The sequence below is a fragment of the Poecile atricapillus genome, chromosome 4 (genome assembly GCF_030490865.1).
Source record: "Poecile atricapillus isolate bPoeAtr1 chromosome 4, bPoeAtr1.hap1, whole genome shotgun sequence".
In the NCBI taxonomy this organism is placed as follows: domain Eukaryota; kingdom Metazoa; phylum Chordata; class Aves; order Passeriformes; family Paridae; genus Poecile; species Poecile atricapillus.
This window is the reverse complement of record NC_081252.1, coordinates 50,626,085-50,645,911: the sequence shown is the minus strand read 5'-3', so window position 1 is coordinate 50,645,911 and position 19,827 is coordinate 50,626,085. Positions and strand designations below refer to the sequence as shown.

At 34.4% G+C, this 19,827-nt stretch overlaps 1 protein-coding gene across 12 annotated transcripts in view; it reads right to left on the bottom strand.

Annotated features, from left to right (window-relative positions):
• Window positions 1–19,827, bottom strand: part of FRYL (FRY like transcription coactivator) — a 161,085-nt gene that overhangs the window by 23,738 nt on the left and 117,520 nt on the right. For 5 of the 12 annotated variants that reach the window (XM_058837376.1, XM_058837366.1, XM_058837369.1 and 2 more), the window contains 17 exons: window positions 19,175–19,325; window positions 18,736–18,839; window positions 17,983–18,168; window positions 16,250–16,454; window positions 15,278–15,399; window positions 14,641–14,864; window positions 13,862–13,956; window positions 12,248–12,855; window positions 11,534–11,631; window positions 10,354–10,524; window positions 9,248–9,388; window positions 6,984–7,181; window positions 5,635–5,796; window positions 5,279–5,353; window positions 3,932–4,108; window positions 1,080–1,283; window positions 25–195 (listed from right to left, as the gene is read on the bottom strand). In XM_058837376.1, the coding sequence (XP_058693359.1) occupies window positions 25–195; window positions 1,080–1,283; window positions 3,932–4,108; window positions 5,279–5,353; window positions 5,635–5,796; window positions 6,984–7,181; window positions 9,248–9,388; window positions 10,354–10,524; window positions 11,534–11,631; window positions 12,248–12,855; window positions 13,862–13,956; window positions 14,641–14,864; window positions 15,278–15,399; window positions 16,250–16,454; window positions 17,983–18,168; window positions 18,736–18,839; window positions 19,175–19,325 (3,092 nt within the window). The remainder of the gene's footprint in view (window positions 1–24; window positions 196–1,079; window positions 1,284–3,931; window positions 4,109–5,278; window positions 5,354–5,634; window positions 5,797–6,983; window positions 7,182–9,247; window positions 9,389–10,353; window positions 10,525–11,533; window positions 11,632–12,247; window positions 12,856–13,861; window positions 13,957–14,640; window positions 14,865–15,277; window positions 15,400–16,249; window positions 16,455–17,982; window positions 18,169–18,735; window positions 18,840–19,174; window positions 19,326–19,827) is intronic. The other 7 variants (XM_058837370.1, XM_058837373.1, XM_058837374.1 and 4 more) reach the window with 3 other exon arrangements.

Sequence of the window (19,827 nt, the reverse complement as noted above, 5' to 3'; positions counted from 1 at the left end):
GCACCAGCCCACATTTCTCCCCACCTCAGGCAGCTGGTTGCTAGAGTTATCTAGAGAAGAAGCCTCCAAACTTGGGGTCTCAGTTCTGATTTGAAGCACCTCTTCTGTTCCCACACTGCTAGTGGAATCTTGAGACTGAAGTGATAAACCAGCATGATCTGACACTGTTTCATCTATAGCAGAATCACTGATTAACTAAGACAGAAAAGAAAGAAATAAAATTCTTCAAAGGAAACATAAACTGCAGGTAAAGAATGCATTAGTTTTGAAATAGGCTTTTTCAGTATTGTTAGCTGTTTGAATTTATTCACATATTATGAATTTCACAGCTTTACACAGGAACTATTACAAGCATCACATGCATTTCTACAACATTTCACTTTGAAAAGAAGTTTTTCCTTTAAGGAGAATTATTTTCTTTCTTTTTTTAGAAGTTCTTTTTGCTGGACTGAAACCATAGAAAAGCAGAGCATTTTGTTTGGAACAACATTAATACAAGCTTTGCCTAAAGTCTGATAACCAACATATGCATCAAGTTGCTTGCCATCAAGTCAACTTTTTCTTAATTTAATTTATATAATGCAGAGAGACTTCTGAGTGGCCAGCATTCTTGATTTTCCTAAGTTATATGTACGTACACAAGCTTCAAAATCCATAATTAAATTAGCAATTTCTGTGCTTAAACACAACTTAGACCCCGATATGACCACTTAATACTCTTGATCTTATTCAGCATTCGGGGTGTTTTTTTCATCTAGAAATCCACAAAGATACACTCTTTATATATAATAGATGCAATTTTGTGCTTATATTTAACAGAATTAGTGAGTGTGAAGACACAAAAAAAATTAATATTGTACTAAAATTATAAATCTAACATTATAAATTATAAATCATGTAGCACCAATGTGGTAAAGTAACTTTTTTCTTCATTGATGCTGTTATGAAAAAAAAGCTTAGCCACATTAACTTAGTTCCTTACTATGTCACTTAGGCCGAAAGTGCGAGCCACACTTATCCATTAAATGTGCTAGGGAAAGCTTAAGTTCTCAGATTTCTTCCACAGAAAAATAACCTACCATCTGTGAACGAGACAGTATCTGACTTGCAGTCAGTGCTGCTTCTTCTTCTGAAGACTCATCAGTATCCTCCTGGTTGGTCAAGTTCAAGCTGGGTGTGCTGCCAGAGTACTGACACTCCTGAAGGGATGGGGTGTCTCCTTTGTCAATGCTGTCAAGAGAGCGCCTGCGAACGCCCCAGTTGAAGTTGTCCATGCTTTCACCCTGTAAAAAAAAAGTTTGCACACATATGGTATGTACGAGTTTCAACACAATTAAGTTAATACACAAATGAGACAGAGAAAACATGAGTACTGAATGCGTCATGAACAGAGTTTCAATCAGCCCTTTAGTTTTATTAAAATTTTAAGTACCTTGTTAAATGCTTGTAAATAAAATATATGGCAAAGGAAGTAGAAATCTTTTGAATATCTTCTTGGAAAGTAACTCAGTATGTAATCTAGAACTATATCAGTATTGTTTTTATAGTCTGACTAGAAAGTACAAACACATCACAGACAACAACAGATGAACAAGCCAGGGCACCAGGCTGCAACTTACCTGCAGCTCCTGGTTAGCAAAAAGGAAAACACATATAATTAGAAAGAACGAGGACAAACACTTAAAGATACTCTAGAACCAGGGAAAAATGTTTTATTACATAGGATTTGCCAACAGTAAAAGACTGATTCAAGCTCTGGAAAAAAGCTTTAGTCAAAAAGCTAGTATTTAAAATAATGTCTCTTACTAACAAGATTAAAAAATAAAAAACAAACTGACGACAAAACACTAAAATCAGCATGCTCATGATACATTTTCTCTAGCGTAACATGTAAAGCAACTGTTCCAACAAACACTGATGAAGTTCTTTAATTAACACACATGAATCTATACTGACCACATCCAACTGACAAAACACTATCAACAATAATTATATACAGGGTGTAGAAAAGATGATGTTGTCACTAACTGTTTTACCAGCTACTTTGTGTCAGTTTTGTGAAGTGCACCCTGAATACCAACAGCTGGATCCATTCTCTTTGTGCATTTTTAAGCTGAGACATTTGTGTTTCAAATATCCATCATACTAAGCAACATCCATATCTTAAAAACACTGTTATTTTAATTCACAAGTACAATAATGATCTTTGATTTTCTCAACCACTTCATCAACCTTCAACAATTCAGCTAAGCAATATGGAAAACCTGGTGAAGTTCACTGGTCTACAGTTACTAGAACACCACAGCTAGCCTGAAACACAGCTCCAAAACTGCTTCAACAGAGTATCTCTTGTGGTGACTTATGAAATCACCATGACTCATTAAATATGCAAAACTAAATGTTCTCTAATCTCTTTCTCTCTTAGTGATTTCTTTTCCTCAAGAGGATGAAAAGTTATGGCAAAGCAAAATAATTTCAAATACAAGAAAGTACTCCTACTGTGGATTGAAGCACTTAAATTTCATCTGGATATTACTCAGATGTTAATCCTAAAAGCCCCAGTTCATACTCTTGACATTTAATTATTAGCAATAAAGAACATTCTGTATTTTTGGTGAAAAAATAAGCCAGAGCTCTTACACCAAATGCACAAATTTATATGTAACACCCTATCTCTACTATCTGTGTTGTTTTTTTTTTCTCTAGTACAGCACTACACATTGCATTCAGGCAAGTAATAAAAAAGAAACTGCCTTTTCTTAATTATAATCTGCTACTTAAATAGCACAGAATATTGGTTATGTAATATAGGTTAACTTCATTTGGCAAAGTTTTAAACCTTTGCCAACCTATCTGCAAAGTCCTGTCTTAGCGTTAAAATAATGTTTTAATATTACTGAGCCTTGATTCTGAACTGTCTGACTACTTGTATTCAATATAGGAAATAGTGTCTGAATAGTGTGTGGTTACATCTATGCAATATAGACTGTAATGAGCCTGTACTTTTCCTAGAAAGTGCAAATACTGGCTGAAGTGAAGCAATACACAGGAAGCAGGAGGAAAGTGAGATAAAACTAAAGAATTAGGGGGGAAACCCCATAAAGATGCCTAGATAAATTAAGAGAAGAACAATCAGTTTTTAGATAGGTAGATATATGTGGACTAATGACCAGCAAGGATGTCCATTATTAATTCAATATTTTGCAGACTGTAATAAAACCACTGCAAGAAACTACAAAACATTTGACTTTTTCCTTCCCAGTCCTTTTACAGTCATACTTTTAAGCTTCAGCAAATTCTGATCTGAAGCCTTTTATTGATCTGAAACAAGTAACAGTTGTTAACAGAATCTTCACTATTTCTTAATACTTAATTTTGTTTTACCTCCCCTCTCTGTTTTTGACAGAAGGAGAAATAGAGGAACTATAAGAACTACAATATACCAGATATAATGTAAAAGTCAAAGCAAGCAATTATAGAACGCAAGTCAATTGTATATAATGAGATAGTGTACAGTTTGTTACTTTGAAAGCCTTTCATCAAGTTCTCAAAATCCAGAAACATATCAGAAACAATGATTATGCCATTTCCTTAACACACTGTTCCATAATTAAGTTTTCTCCTGCATGGTACCCAGGTGTTCATGCTGACATTGACTTACACTGTCATATCACTTCACTTTCAGATAGAGTCACTTAAATCCCTCCAAAAAAACCTCAGCTCTCCCCCCCAAAACCAGCCAACAACTTGCAACAACTTAACCCTGCAAAGTTTTTGATTCATGTTTCTCTATCTAAGCTCCATCATGTCACAAATTCTTCTGAACTGGATTAGCTAGTAGGGCTGCCAATTCCTTAGAACTGCACCAGCACAACCTTATTTTTAAAATGCTTTCAAATGGAAATACACAGAAGAAACCCCAAGGTCTCACCTCTGCATCTTCCAATTCAACATCTAAAAAGTCAAAGTCTTTAAAAACTCCAAACTGTTGTTCACTGGTATTGTCTTCTACAGCCACTTCCTCCTCTTGAATCACTTCTTCTGTTGCTGAAATTAGACTAGTTTGCTGATCTCCAACTTCCAAGTCTTCATTAGAAGAAAACACAACCTGCAGATATGGATAAAAACAGACAAACTTCCAATTTCTGTAATTCCAAAAGTCAGCTATCCTTCTTCCTGCCATTTAATGGAATTAGTGGCAGCCAGTGTGACTACCCCTAATACTGATAGCATGTTGTTTCAAGACTAGTTGGATTTTAAACTACATCTTTAAAATAGTGGTATCATTCTGTCCTTAATGTAATTAAGAGTTACAAAGATAAATATATAAATAGAGAGAAAAATATAGCACCCAAACTTAATTTTCATAACCACATCAGTCAAATTTAAGAACAAAAAAATCCATCATAATAACCATCCACATGACACAGACCATATTGTTTTCACTTACAAATTTCTGTGGAAGGACTGTACACCTTTAAAAGGGATCCAATACTGGGCTACTGTGCCATTTACAACCTTCACAAATGACAATATTCTGTTTATTTCCATGCACTGTTTTTTAATCTCTTCAATTTCAGCTTTCAGGCACCTATTTTTATTTATTTTAGCTTCTTCCACTAGATTCAAGATCCTTCTCCCACCAATATTTTCCCCAGGTAAGAACTTCTATACCACAATAAAAAAATATGTTCTAGATGATAAACAGGGTATCATAACCTTGGTTATCACCTAAATAAAGTGGTAAAATAACCACTTTATTTTAAAAGCTGTCAATGTCATCACCACCATCAAGCACAGTATGCCAGTAGGGCTCTTTATACAGAAGTAAAACCTTCAACCCATTTTTACTCAACAGTTAAGACTATTGTTCCTATGAATAACCCTGTTTCAAGGTATATGATCCACTGGTTATTTTCAATGGATTCTATGATATTTTCAATACAGCATCAGCACCCTTGCAGTCCTCAGCTACTGCTACCCCTTCTCTCAAAAGCATCTGTACTGGACTAGATAGAGATTTAGTCAGAACACGGCTGATTCAATTCTAATTCAATTCTCTTTTCTAGCCAAGACAACCATGCCCACTGGAGTCCTTGAGGAATAATAGTAATCCATTACTTCTGATTCTTCTTTTTAATCCTTCAATTGGATTTGTGAACTGCTGAACCAAAACCAGCTTGTTGAAATCCATTGTTCATAACTTCAGCAACACCTAAAAGTGCAATAGCATTCTGCTACTTGAGTTCAAAAACAAAAACAAACCACCATCACTTACCGAAGGATTCTTGGGAAGACCAGAATCTGGACCACACAGAGAAAGCACATTCATTAACTTCTCCCTAGTCCTTCTCTGAAAAATATATCAAAGAAAATCACATAGAATGGCAGCTGTTGGAGGTCCAGGTAAAAATATAAAACATTTGCATTTTCAACTAGTCATATTGCATACTGACATCCTCTAAAGAGTCTTAAATTTTTTACTTTTCACCAGTATCAGCCTTTAGTTTATTAATTTACTCTTTTGCTAAGACATAATACAGACTTCAAAAAACACTTCAATACATTTTTTTTTTAATACACTCATAAACACTGTCTCTAATTTACGTATAAAGTGTTTGAGGCACAATGTACCTGAGATGGCTGTGGTCTCTTCCAGCTGACAGGAACCAGTGCATTTGAATTGGAGCCTGATGAAGTTGAAGAAGTACTCCGAGTCACAGCAATGACTTTTGGCTTCCCATTTCTACCAGCTGCGCTGTGTTGATCACCATATTTATTCCCAATAATTGGTGTCTAGCAAAGATAACAAACACTTCCTTAAAATTCAAATCTATGTTAGTAGAGACTATGTATTTGACTTTGGCATTATATGGATTGTAGGAGGGTTTCTCTGTTTGCAAGCATTCTGTAAAGCCCAAGTCTAATCCAGTGAACCTTAGTACACTGGGAAATACAAAGCTGAATACTTGTACCCTACGCAGCAAAGCTGCCATTCTGCCCACTTGTGCAGCTTTGAATTATGCACATTTTATGCTGACAATCCAATTATATTTTTAAACACATTTTAAAACCATGTTCTAAGTTTAAAAGATGCAAAGCTTCTCTGTAGACTCATTCCCTGACATGAACAAGCTCTTTTCACAGACCAGCAACTTCACAAACACACACATACTTCTGAAAAAATAATGATCAAAATCAACTCTTTTGACAGCGAATGCTAATCTAATGAACTCCATGGGAATCTCTCAATTATCTTCATGGCCTGAAACTTCAGTAGTGAATGTACCTACCAATTTAAGTAATGTTCCTAAGACATATATATCCAATCATTATCTAGGGTTAGCTTTAACCAGAAGCTCTTACTTCCCATCACTTCTAAAGCTTCTACAATTTTCACATCTCTACATTACACTGCAGTCACTCAGCCATGCTGCCCTTTTCAGATGTAGGTTGAGTATTATTGGTGGTAGAGGTGAGATTTTTAGTCACAGGAGGTTTTTCTTCAATTGTATCCCTCTTACATTGAATTTCCTACATTTTGTGTCCTGTCCTCTCCTCTAAATTTCCTCCCCCTTCCAAAGCCATGCCAAAACTGCAGTACAGGGTTTTAATCCTCTCAGCCCTTGAATGCACAGTCCTTCATTTGTTGAAAGTCCAGTATGTTCAGCTGCAAGCAGCAGCCAGCTGCATCGTCTGCTCTCTGACACAGCTGAGATACCCTTGAGAATAATCTTAGTGACTTTTAGTAATTAACTCTCCAGACAATCAAAAGGGAGTAAAGGCAAACAAACATCATAAAATAATTTGAAATTTACCTTCCAGTATGACTCTTATTTACAAGTACATAAAACTTCAATCTCTGCTGTTCTTAAAAACTGTACTTATTTGAAAACATATAAATGTAGAAAGCTAACAGAAAATAACACCTGAGTTTGTAACAGCAAATCATAAGTATACTGTTATCTAAATATAATAATTACCTCTGATATATCAAAATGAAAATCTAAGGTTTTCCCAGGAAGCTCCTTGGAGACATTATTAAAAATTTTCGTGAAAGAGATTTCCGGAGAACCTATGTCACCTCCATAAGACTTTGGAATATCATTAGGCACAACAAGGCTTGCTGACCGAGACACCACCAGTTTCAAAATATTAAGGGCTTCCTTCCAATATGGACTCTGAAGAAAACATACACAAATCATACAACAATCCCTTCAACCAAGACATCAACTTTTATGTACAGTGGTATTTTTTAAGAATCCCCAACCCTAAATCTCTGATCTATTACACATGGCTGAAGGGAAAGGTGGGAAACTTCAGACCCTGAAGTGCCAGGAAAGCAGTGGCAAGGTATCAGGCCATCTCATGGTGCAATGTATCAGGCCATCTCATGGTGCGTAGTCAGATCCACCTAAGCAGGCTCAGCAGCTCCAGATCACTGGGCCAGCCACAACCAGACCACAGTCCATGTCTCACCATCCCTGTAGTTACACCATTTTTTTTTACCACTGTCTGAAGCATCTGCTCTTTTTGACTCAGGAGACAGAAACAGAGTATTTAACTATCACTTAACTACAATAAATGATAGTATTCAAACTAACTATTCCACCTCTTGCCATCTTTAATTAATTTACAGTTATGAGGAGAATCAATGGAATTTGAAACAAGCAAAACTATTCCTTGCTTGAAATACAATATCAAACCAATGCAGTGCTTAAGAAAAGCTATGATAAAAGTGTGAGAATGTAAGAGGCAGAGCCTGAATCAGGTGGACTTCCCTTGCAAAGATGATTAAGGCAGTGTAAACAATTCAGTGGTTTCAATTACACACACTGTGGAGAGAATCAGAAGAGTCATAAAATAAAAGCAGCTTTGTGCAAAGGTCAAGATTTACACTCCTGGAAATGCAAGGATTCTGCCTGAAACTTAAATCTTCCAATTTTTGAAATCAGCATGTTGACTGTTTTTTTTTTTTTTAATTTGCCATGTTTACCAAACTATTTTTTATTGCATTAAAAAAAGTAAACACCCCTTTCAATTCTCTAAGTAGTATATGCTTTATACTTCTTTTCAGATAATGAGTCTTCAATAATCTCCTCAATTTCTGTGTATCAGAAGCATAAAAAAGGGAGTCTCAAACTGGAACTATCATATAGCAACTTTAATTTATTTACAGCCACTGTCACTGAAGAGGACTGAAAAAACCCAAAGCTGAGTAGGAGCACATTTAAACAAGACATGATAATTTATGATCTTTTCTTTTGTCATTTATAGTAACATACTTTATCAAAAATATGTTAAGACTTCTCTGGAATATTTTTAAACTAGTATTATATTTTGATAGCTTGCATTTAATTAAGATTACATTCCATGGTAGTGTGGGCTTGCATAGAAAGCTCAGAGGAAAGGTTAGAGGTGAAGCAAGAAGCTGCCAGGCCATAAGAACTATAGCTAATGCTAATAATTCCATTTTGCCTAATGCACTCTGACATGAGCACAATATCTAAACTACATATCCATCAATAACAAAACATCCAGGGAACATGACTTTTCCTGGTTTAATTATGATTAAACCATTTGACTGAAATACATTTGGCAATAATGGAATTCAGAGAGAAAAGAAGAGAATGTTGTGCACTGAAATGGTTTTAAGCTCCAGGCATTTTCAAAAAATCATTCAGTAAGATGCTAGACTTTCTTATGTGAAATAGATTTTCAGCAAATTTGTGTTTCAAGTACAAAGGCTTAAATTACCTTAGGCAAAAGACTGTGGTTCATTTCGGGGACTTTCTTTAATAAAAAATGTACGCAATTTTGTTAAGGCGCACCTTAAAGTTCCTCATGGATATGTCACTTAGTGGTTTAAATATTCATTTAACCATAAAATTTTCTTTTTAAAACATATACATATACACATAAACAAAACATTTGTGCAGCTTAGCAGTAAACGTTTCCTTGAATTTTAATAGTTGAAGGATCATCTTTAACTGCATATGATGAGTTGCCTACATCTGTAAATAGATTCACATTCACCCAGGTAACTGGTTCCACTAGAGGCATATCACATTCGATAAATACACAAGCATCTAGTGAATTAAGTACATAGGAAAAAAAACCAATATGGAATCCGACTACAAACAACTATTTTTATATCTGAAATAAATTCCCCCCAAAATTCAAGTGTAATTTTGATACCATTTTGATAATGAGCAGACAGGCTTTTACAGCTCTTCAGAGTACCTACCTGAACATATTTACCAATAACTTTTATGATTTCCAAATTAAACTGCTTCACTGGAGCTGTGGATAGGTCAATATGACTCAGAAGACTGTAAATGATCTGCAGCAATGACTGTTGCATACTGGATAAGCCTTTCTCTAACAGCTAAAAAAAAGTTTTTAAAATACAAAATTGAATTAGGGCCTTTAATCACAGCAAAAATGAAAGCATACATTAAAATGCAGCTATCTTCTACACACATTTATTTTTCTGTTCAAGAAACATAAATGTACCACTTCCTGTTTTTCAAACTCTTGCTTTACTACTAAAAAACAGCAATGCAACAGCATAATGGTTTTGGTCCTATTTTGTTTTTTCCCCTGAATTCTGACATATTTTTAACACAGATGGAAAGCACCAAATAGTGAAACACTTTTCACTAAATAAAAGAGTTTATACTAATTCAAAGTCTTAAAACTGTATGAAAAACAATTACAGTAACGCCTTAAAGAAGATTGGTAAATGCAGTTTTACAAAGAAAATAGATACATATAAAGTAATTTGTAAGAATGAACAAATTTTTAAAAATGTCTCCATCAGACTGAAGTGATACACTTCGAGGACAAGCTCTACAAGCTTTTCATACAAAGTACTTAACAGTTTTCCTCTGTGAATGGCTGGCAGAATAATATACTAATTTCTATAATTTAAATTATCTTTTTCTACATTATGCTATACTTACAACTAAACTTTGCAATTAATTTTTAAAGTTGTGATAAAAACGTGTACCTGACTAAAGAAGGTCTCTGAAAATTTGCATTAAGCTTATTTTGCTAAAGCCAAGACAGTATATATTCATGTAGTAGAGAATATAAACATCTACTGCCAAACACCACTCTCACAAAAGGAGATCTTTCATTAAAGGGATTATCATTTCAAGCTATATTGCAAATATATAAATTACTGCACTCCAAAATGGCAACAGTCATCCCTTTTCTACATCCTAGAACATTTTAGTAATATTTTCCTGTTAGAAAAAATATGCTTTATTCCCCTTGATATTCAGAATCATGAGAAATTAGGAAATGGCAATGAATTGTCAACATGAGATACTTCTAGTAAAAATTTACCTCTGCAAGATAAGTTATGAGGTTAAATGTGGCATCTGAGAAAGAGTCATGCAAGTATCTACACACTACATTAATCCAGTTAGAACAGTCTCTGGAATAACTGTGTGTACTGTATAAACTCATCATATGAGCCAGATTGGCAAGAGTTGGTGACTTCTCCTCTGCACAAACCTGAAAAGGAAAACCATATTTAATTATATTAATTTAATATAATATTTAATTATATTGAAAATATTTTTATATATTTTTAATCCAAGCATTCATGAGTCATTATGCACTTCTCCCAGATTTCACTCCAAGAGTTCACTTCAGCTATTTTCTAGTAAGTGAAATCAAACCAATCACACAAGCAAGACCTACAGTTTCTGTTAATTTTGGTACTGTGGCATCCATGTTCCAAGTTTATCTACTCATCACACATTTGGTATGATCAACCAATATCCCTCGCTCGAGTAATACAAGAATTTAAGGGCAGCAGTACTTTCTGCACTTGCATCAAGCACATACTGTTTGAGTCATCCTGTGCACAGCTTAGTGGTTCACATGTCACAGCCTGGGTAGACAGAGGTGTATGACTCCATCTCCTGTGACAGACAGCTCTTTCCTATTCTCCTTTCCACATTCTTCCTTAAAAGAAAGACTTTGTCAGGCCCGTGCAAACCCATCCTGGCTGACAACAGTTGGTGTGCACCACATACTGCTTTAACAGCCACTATAGAAATATTTCAAGGTGTATTTCACAGTGTACAGGTAATAGAAAGAAGATGCAACCTTTTCCTCCCTGTCTACCAATAAGAATCACTCCCTTCTCCTAAGAAAATTAGGAAGCATGCTTAAAATGTGATTGGTTTGAATGACATTCGAAATTACAAATGGAAAAATCAGACAAGTAAGAAAAAGTAATTAATATCACTAGTAAGAAAATTTGTTCTTGACATCTAAATTTTACAGAATAAACTAAATGTGTTTTTACATTGACAGAGTCAGGGTTTTGTCCCTACGAAGTCTAGCTATATAAATTAGATTGAATCATATATTTAAAAAATGAGCTCTTATAGTTATGTGTATATTACTATTAGAATCACATAGGACTATTACATTAGGGACCCCAAAAAAAATACAGAAACAAGGCTGGTATATATATCCTCCTGCATACTTCTCCAATCAACAAATTACATACCTTTGCTATCCTGTCAGCTGTTTCTTTACAAAACTGAGTTGGGTTATCAAAATGTTGTATCAGATGAGGAAGTAGGCACAAGATGTTTAGGGGAAATCCTAAACACATACATAAACAGTGTTATATGAGCCCTTAAGGTTTTTCATATTACTTAATTTAATGTGGAATTAGCCTGTATTTAAAACTCTTACAGCATGACACATACTTTCACACAGATGTATAACTTATATATACATATGCATTTACCTAATTATATATACACATACATAAGTATGTATGTATGTATGAACAATGTATATAAATATGTCTGTGTTAGGTATAAAAATGCATGATGAAAGTAAAATCATCACTGGAAAAATTAAGCAAAACTTATCCATGAAACTGGACAGTTCTAGGCACTATATCACATTGCTTCTAGAAATGTGTATACAATTCTAACTGAGCTGGTTAGCACAAGATCAAGAAAAAAAAAAATACACAGCTCTTAAAACTTCCTTGCAAAAAACAGTCAGTGCATAAAGTTTACATGCAATCTTGCTTGTGAGATAATCATAGCCTGGAACATATTCCCACTATGTAGCAGTGTAATATGGACAACTGCAGAAAGCATTTAACGGAAGTGTTTCTTTAAGGCAAATGCACAATTGCTACTGATTTTGACTCCACTTAATTAGATGAAAAAATATATTTTTATCACATATTTACTAAAGATACCTGCTAACTGAGAAGGATCCACCAAAGCATGCCGGGAAATTGTGATGAGTTTACTGAGGAGATGAACTGTCATTTCTTGCGTAGAGGCTGAAGTAAAGCCTTTCAGAAAAAGCTGCTGAAGGCCTGGAAAGTTATTCCATTTCAGTTTATTCTGCACCTTTTCTATCTTTTCCCGACTCTCTGATTTATCCAGAGGCATGTGAATAAGAAGCTTGTTGAGTAGTTTGAGAGCCAGAAGGTATTCATACTCATAATCTGACTCCAGCAACGAAGCTGCAATCCAAAATATGGTGGCCATCAAGTTGACAGGGTCAGTAGTGGGCTGCACATCATACATCCCTCCCTCTCTCAGGGAGGAAAGGCTTCTAGTCCTTGCCAAACTTCCACCATGATTTATCCTTCCATCCATTATATCCAGTGTGTTGCTTCGTCGCCGGTCGCCTCTCCGCTCACTGATTAAATTCAGTCTCAAGGAATTACTCCTTGTGTTGCTGTAGTATCCCAAACAACTGCCACTATTAATGGGACTTGTGCTTAGATTTATCTGTCCAGTGCTTTTTCTATTAGCTGCATACTTGTTTCCCATTACAGATTCATGGTATGAGGTTCTAAAATAAAAAGCAGTATTACATATTGTTACATGCAAAATCCTTTAATAACATAGTTTAGAAAAAGGGAATAAAGAAAAAAGATGTTACACTAATCACATACACATGCAGTGAACAGTCTGGCTCATCACTCTAAGAGTATTATAATACATGTAAATACAGGATTTATGTATCTATTATTAAAATATCCTTAGGGCATAAGGACAAGATTGCAGAATCCTGTAATCTTTTCTACCAAATCTGTTAGAGAAATCCCAGAACACCATAAAAATTACAGCAAAATCAGAAAAATTAGCCCATAGCCTGTAAAAGATTATGTGTGATAGCATCCCAATTTATTTAAAGATGTAATAAAAGTAGAGAAATTAATGAATCGATACAATTATTACCATGTATTTGTCTGAGGTATCTGACCTAGGAAATCCAACACCTTCCTATTCTGATGCTGAGAAATTGAATGTATTCCTAGAAATCTCAACATTTTCAAAAACTTTGTGAGGAAATCAAACAAATACAGATGTCTGTACATTTGGGGATCTTTCTTCAGTTTGATAAAAAGTCATCAAGGTAAACATTCAAACTGTAATGAGACACGTAAATGACTCAGACTGTTCAGTAACACTTCTTATATACGGACAACAAACCTGAGGCCTAAGACAGACCAACATTTGCAGAGCCTTTAAATTCAAGAAGTTTAAGAATAACTGGCAATATTTCAGAACTGAGCTATAAGGAACTCCTTGAACACCATTTTACAAAATTAAATTGAACCCAAGAGGGTAAATCAGAAAGGCAGTAAGATATCCTTTTCAGGAAATCTAGATTCTTACAAGTTTTGCTTGAGGCAGAATGATAAAAACATACCAGAGCAAGCAATTTTGCTTGTATGGATACAATTATTCTGCAAAGATGACAAGAAATTACTTCATTAAATTTATAATACAGATTTTTAATAATTCAAATGCACAAAAATGCATAATGAAGATTGACTAATAAAAGAACTCACTGAGAAAGGGCAGAAAGCAGGTCATAATGCTTCATGGTTTCAGCCAATGTATCAATAGCAGATTCTAAAGTCAAAAGCAGCTCTATGACGAAACCCTGGGGAAAGCCACAGGCCATTATAAAATATGTAATATGCACAAGGAAGATCACAGAAAATCTACTGAGTAGCAATATAAAAATATAAAATCAGTATCAGTAACAAAACTATTTCAGGCTTCAATTAGAACACAATCCTCATGAGACAGCTCAAGTTAGCAGCAAAGCTTCAAGACAAGGAAAAACTTCAATTTATTTATAAGCATTTACTGAATTAATTCTCGTCTGTATTGTTTTTAAGGATGGACTGACGGATGAAGTCATTCAGACTCATTTTACAATATTAAAAGATTAGATACACTCTTTAAGATGTACAGTGATGCTAAGTTGAACGACTGTTAACACCTTACCAGGTAAAGTTCTTAACAAAAGAAAACAAATCATTTCTTAAATGGCTGATCTCAGTATTCTCTAACAATGAAAGAAGTGGTGTCTATGGGAAACAGATGTATCTAACTCTCTGAAGGAGCCTATCGCTCCTAGAAAAGAATTTGCACAACTTTTCCTCAGTTAATTAGGTGAAATTCAGGAAGTATCATGATTAAAACTATGCTGATATTTGAAATACTTAAAAAGCAACTGAATAAAACAAAGCTTTCAAATTTTGCCGTCATTGAACTAATGCATGCACATCATTTAGGCAGACTTAGCTTTCTAATTAAATGGGGACAAAATTTCAAATACCTGAGCTTCTTCTCCTGCATCTCCAACAGTTTCTACTAGTCTGGAGAGAACATCAGAAAGTGTAGATGGAGTGAGAGGCTGCTTCAGAGCCCTGAAAATCTGAAAGGACCTCCCAGCATAATGGCGAGAGGAACACGAAAGCGCAGTTTGCAAAGCAACTTCACTGAGACGATGTTCCAATTGATATCCTCCTATTAAGGCAAATAAATATTCCAGCAACACTGCTTTGTAAAAAAAAAATCCACTTGAATTTACTGAAGAGTAAATTGCCAAAGTCATTCCTAAATTTAAAATATTCTCACATCCTCTATATTTCTCTCAAGAGATATTAGTCTCAAAAATCTTTACAGGAATACAAACATGTATTCCAAATATTTAATGCTAGAGAGTCTTGCAGACAACAAAACTTGTATGATTTGAATATTAAGTGTTCACAAGAAATTATAAGATTATATTTAAATCTGTCATAACAGAAACATGAACTGAATTGTGCAACAAACAAGAAAACTCTTATTTAGAAGCAGTAATTATCTAGAGTGATTTTATAAGTAACCTATATGTTTATAAGTATTAAAAAGCATTTATTTAGTTTGCAGTCTTGCACATTTGATCATGTATTGTCTGTTTTCTAACATACCTGAGCTAGACTGTTTAAATATAGATACCACATGCTTTAAAAACACAGTTAACTGTTCAGCACTCTTTATACTAGGGTTCTTGGCTGAAACATCTTCATGATTCCAAAGTGGGCCTCTTTTCCTAAAAAATATAAAACTAGAGTAAACAGAATATAAAACATAGCCTTTCTCCTTAATATTATTTAAATTAAACTCAAACATTAAGGTTAATTGCAAAGAATCTACTATGTACCACATAAAAGAAACCATCTAGAAAGTGCAGTCACGAATTGGAAAGAATTTAGACAACTGACCAATATTATAAAATATGCAAGAAGTTAAGACAAAGTGAAAAGCAATGTATCAGCTCCAACTGAAATAACTAGGTAAGAAGATGGAAGAGATGTTCTCTGGTATAGTTTTGGTATAATAGTTCTCTAAAAAAATCACCAGTACAACTACCACCATTATGCACTTCCTAACTCCTTTCTTCATAATTCCTTTCCACTGATAAACAACACTATTATAAATTTAGGATGAGGTAAAGCAAAAGTATCAAAAGCATGGAGAAACAGGTAGAATTTCAGATTTACACCACCTTGAAAGCTTAATATAAACTATCATACAAACTGCAAAAATGTGGATGATTTTATCAATGTCCTTTGCAACAAATCCCTCATTTTTGAATAGTCAGCTCTACTACTAGGTAAGCCCTCATCCACACACAAATCTTGCAGCTCCCTAATCATCTCAATGTATTCCTGCCCTAATACAGAATAAATCATAGCAAAATACTTTTAAACAGTCAGGATTTGAAAGGGTGGTCAAAATTCTCTGAAAGTGTTGGAAAGTTAGAGCTTTTTATATCTGTATCATGTGAAAACACTTACTGGTGATAAAACAGAGAATTAGACTAGATGATGCTAAATAGTAAGAGGTTTGCCATTTTTCCACAAAGTATGTCTTGATAAAAATAAAAACTGAAATCTTACCTTGAGGTAATAAATTCTATAAGAGTTTTCACTTTTTCATCCTGCTCTACTGAAATGTCAACCTCATTGAGGATTGTGGTGTGCAGTTGAGAAATGGCAGAACTCGTATTTCCTAAACTGATGCTAGAAGAGGTAGAACTTGAACTAAGCCCTGAGTCTGTCATTGGGGAGGGCTGGTAGTCAGGTATAAAATCATGAACACCTGCTGAAATTGAAACAACATGATCATGCACTTTTAAGTTGACAGTTAATATTAAGTATATAAAAAGAAAAAATATCCCTCTAAAAAGATCAATAACTTAGTAAATGTAATGACAGCACTTAAAAAAGAATAAATTAATGGATACAATAATTTCAGTGAAATCAACAAGTCTCATATAGGCAAATTCTTCATATGACTTATATGAACTTTAATTAGGAACAGCAAGATCCCTTTTTAAAACCCCTGTAATATTCTTGGCTTTGTACTAATAGTATAAAAACTCATCAGCTTCTGAGGCATCTCAACTTTATTAAAAAAATATACAGACTATTTCCTACTAATAAGCAGATAATTTTTTTTCTTAAAACCCAGTCCCAGTGTAACTGACAGTACTCAAAATCAGTGAACACTACATATTATCTAGTGAATGGACTAAGCAGAGCCCCTGTGGCTGTACAAAGTTTCTCTGAAGTTAGTTTAATCTTGTGGCAAGGAGATTTTTCTCTTCTGTATAAAAGAACCGCATGGCAATAAAATACAACTGAAATGACTCCTCGCATTGCCCTTCTATCCATCTATGAAGGGCTGAGAGAAAGTAAACTATCAAGAAAAACTGGCAGGGCCCTTGACCACAACATTTGTATTTAAATAAGCTTATGATTCACTAACACATCACAAGTTTTCACTATAGAACCACAGAGTTTGGACTTGGGTATTTGAGCTTAGCCAGCTCAAATAAAATTTAAAATTAGTTTGTACAACCTTGTGCTAGGCATAGATATCTTTAAACACCTTATCCTAATACCCAGCTGGAAATGTTTGATGTTGACCTTATTCTAGTTTCTTTCAGACATCTTTGTTTTATTGTGTCATGTTTAGACAAGCCCTTAAAGATTAGGAAGGTAATTCACAAGTCAGATGTCTACTTTTGCTAAGCAATAAAACCATTGCTGGTGTGACCAAAAGAGAACAAGCAATTGTATGGCAATATGCTGCCACCTACTGAAATAACATGAAATACTAAATGGTAAAAAACCAAACTATTTCAATAGAAACTACAATACAGTCTCACCATCAGAATATTCCCTTCATAAAGGGATGCATAGAAATACAGAGTGTACTGTATAACTACAATATTGTAAAATTAAGGTGAATATTAAAAACTAGTATCTAAAAAAATATTCTGATAGCCAATAAAGAATGCAATCACAGATGAAAAAAATCTGGAAATTTTAACTTGCTATAAACAAGAAAGAGATGTATCTTCTTGGTTTTTATTTTCAAAGGCATCATAAAAACTGCTGTATTAAAGTTCCAAAACATAGAACTCCCTCTTTGATCTCCTCTACTATTCATCATATCAACTGTGCTCCCTACTTTGACGACTGAGCACAAAGTGCTAATAAGAACCCTATTCATTCTGACTTCATTAAAATCCAAAGAAATACATTTTAATGCCAAGGCCTCAGGAATATATTACAAACAACAGAAATCTTAATAATGCCTGTAAGAAGAAAACTCAACAGCATACCTGTGAAAGTGTAATCTAAATGGGTCATTTGCTTGACAGTGAGCACCCTGGACTCATTAAACTCTCTGTTTCTGAGTAGCACAGAAGCAACAGACTGGACATTACTGCCAGAGCCCATCACTATCAGTAGATGCAAAAGTAGTCGTTTACAATGCTCATAGACTTCAGGGTGACCGTGGTCAAAACCTAACACAAAAGGAAAACAGCAAGGCTTTTTGACATTCAAAGGGCATGCTGAATTACATTATTTAAAAAAATAGCTGTATTCAACTTGATCTGTTATACTTTTCCAAACAACAGATATAGAATTCTCTAAACAATATTTTTTCAGTGCTTCAGTATAGAAATAACAGCATACAGTTTAACAAACTGTTGATCAGACTAACACATATCTGATAATCCCATGCAAGGCTGAAGTACAAAGTAATCTTAAGAAGAATTTTAAGTATGAACTTAAATCTGTGCTCTGTATGAAAATTATTACCCTTAGAAACAGAAAGAAAAAACCTGAATTTTAGTGTGTCTTCTACAGAGGTTAAAGTGACTCCAAAAGAAAGTGCCTTAAAACAACTCCAAAAAAAACTTAATTACACTAATTAAGCTGAAAGCTATTTAAGTGAATTTTTAAAAATACTGTAAATATTATCCAATTATTGGAATTTCAATACAATGGCAATATTTAATTTAAATATCAAAAATAACAGCTGAGAATCCCTCAGGTTACTATATGTATTTCTGTAAGAAGTTAGTTACCTATAAAAATTGCATGAAGCAAAAGATGCACGTATCCTCCCCATTCCACCTTTACACTGTGGTCAACTATCAAATCAGTCAAAAGAATCACTGCTATATTGCATCTAAAACAAAGAAAATAGTATGTTAGAAGAATGTAACAGGAACTTAATGAAGAGCTGCAAAGAGCTTCATATGCTTCTAAATTGTAGTCTTCAGTCTATAACCATTCACAAAGCTGTGTTATAAGGGAAAAGATGAACGCTCATAATAAAAACAGAAACACTTTAATCCTCCACATTAAAAGGCTGATTAATCTCTAATTGCTAGACCTGTGAGTAAACCCACAGAAAACAAATGTATTATCAACTGTCCTTTAATCTGCTATCTTCAAATTACTGTATCTGTGAAACACAAATGAAAACATAATGAAGTGCCACTGGAACTGCCAAACAGCTACCTGTGAAGTGACATGCCCGGAGGAGAAGTTTCAGGCAAGTAATCCACCAGTGGTGACCAGCAACCTCCAGAAGGTGGGAAAGGGAGAGGCTCTCCTTGATTGTGCTCCATCACCTTCAACCGCCAGTTGGAATACAGAGGCATTGAATCACCTAACACAACAGAAAATTAAACCATAAATATAATTACAATGCATATTTCTGTATGTTACAGTCTTCTGAAGAAATATTTTTAAATTCTTGAAAAGCTGAGATCTAGGAGAGGGGAAGGGGAGCCAGCTGTAAAAAGCAGTAGTTGGGCACAGTTTTTTAAAAGAAATAAAGTGGTTACTTCTTCTAGCATGATTCTACAGAAGTTACACACATAATAGAGTAAGATGTTATTGAATAAGTTCATAAAAACTATGATAAAAGACAAAGTGATCTGATGTAATTTCCTTGAATTTCAAACCTTGCACCAGATAGGGAGTTAATTAAGGCTAGGTCCTAAGATTTAACTGAACTCATCTTGAAGAGCATTCATTATAGGCTGAGGAAGTATTCCTCAAGAACACATTTTTATAGGTCTCACAGCAAAACCCCACTAGTGCTGTGTGGAAGATAATGCTGGCCTGATTAATGGGTAACTTGGAAATTCCCACTTTTACAACAGCAT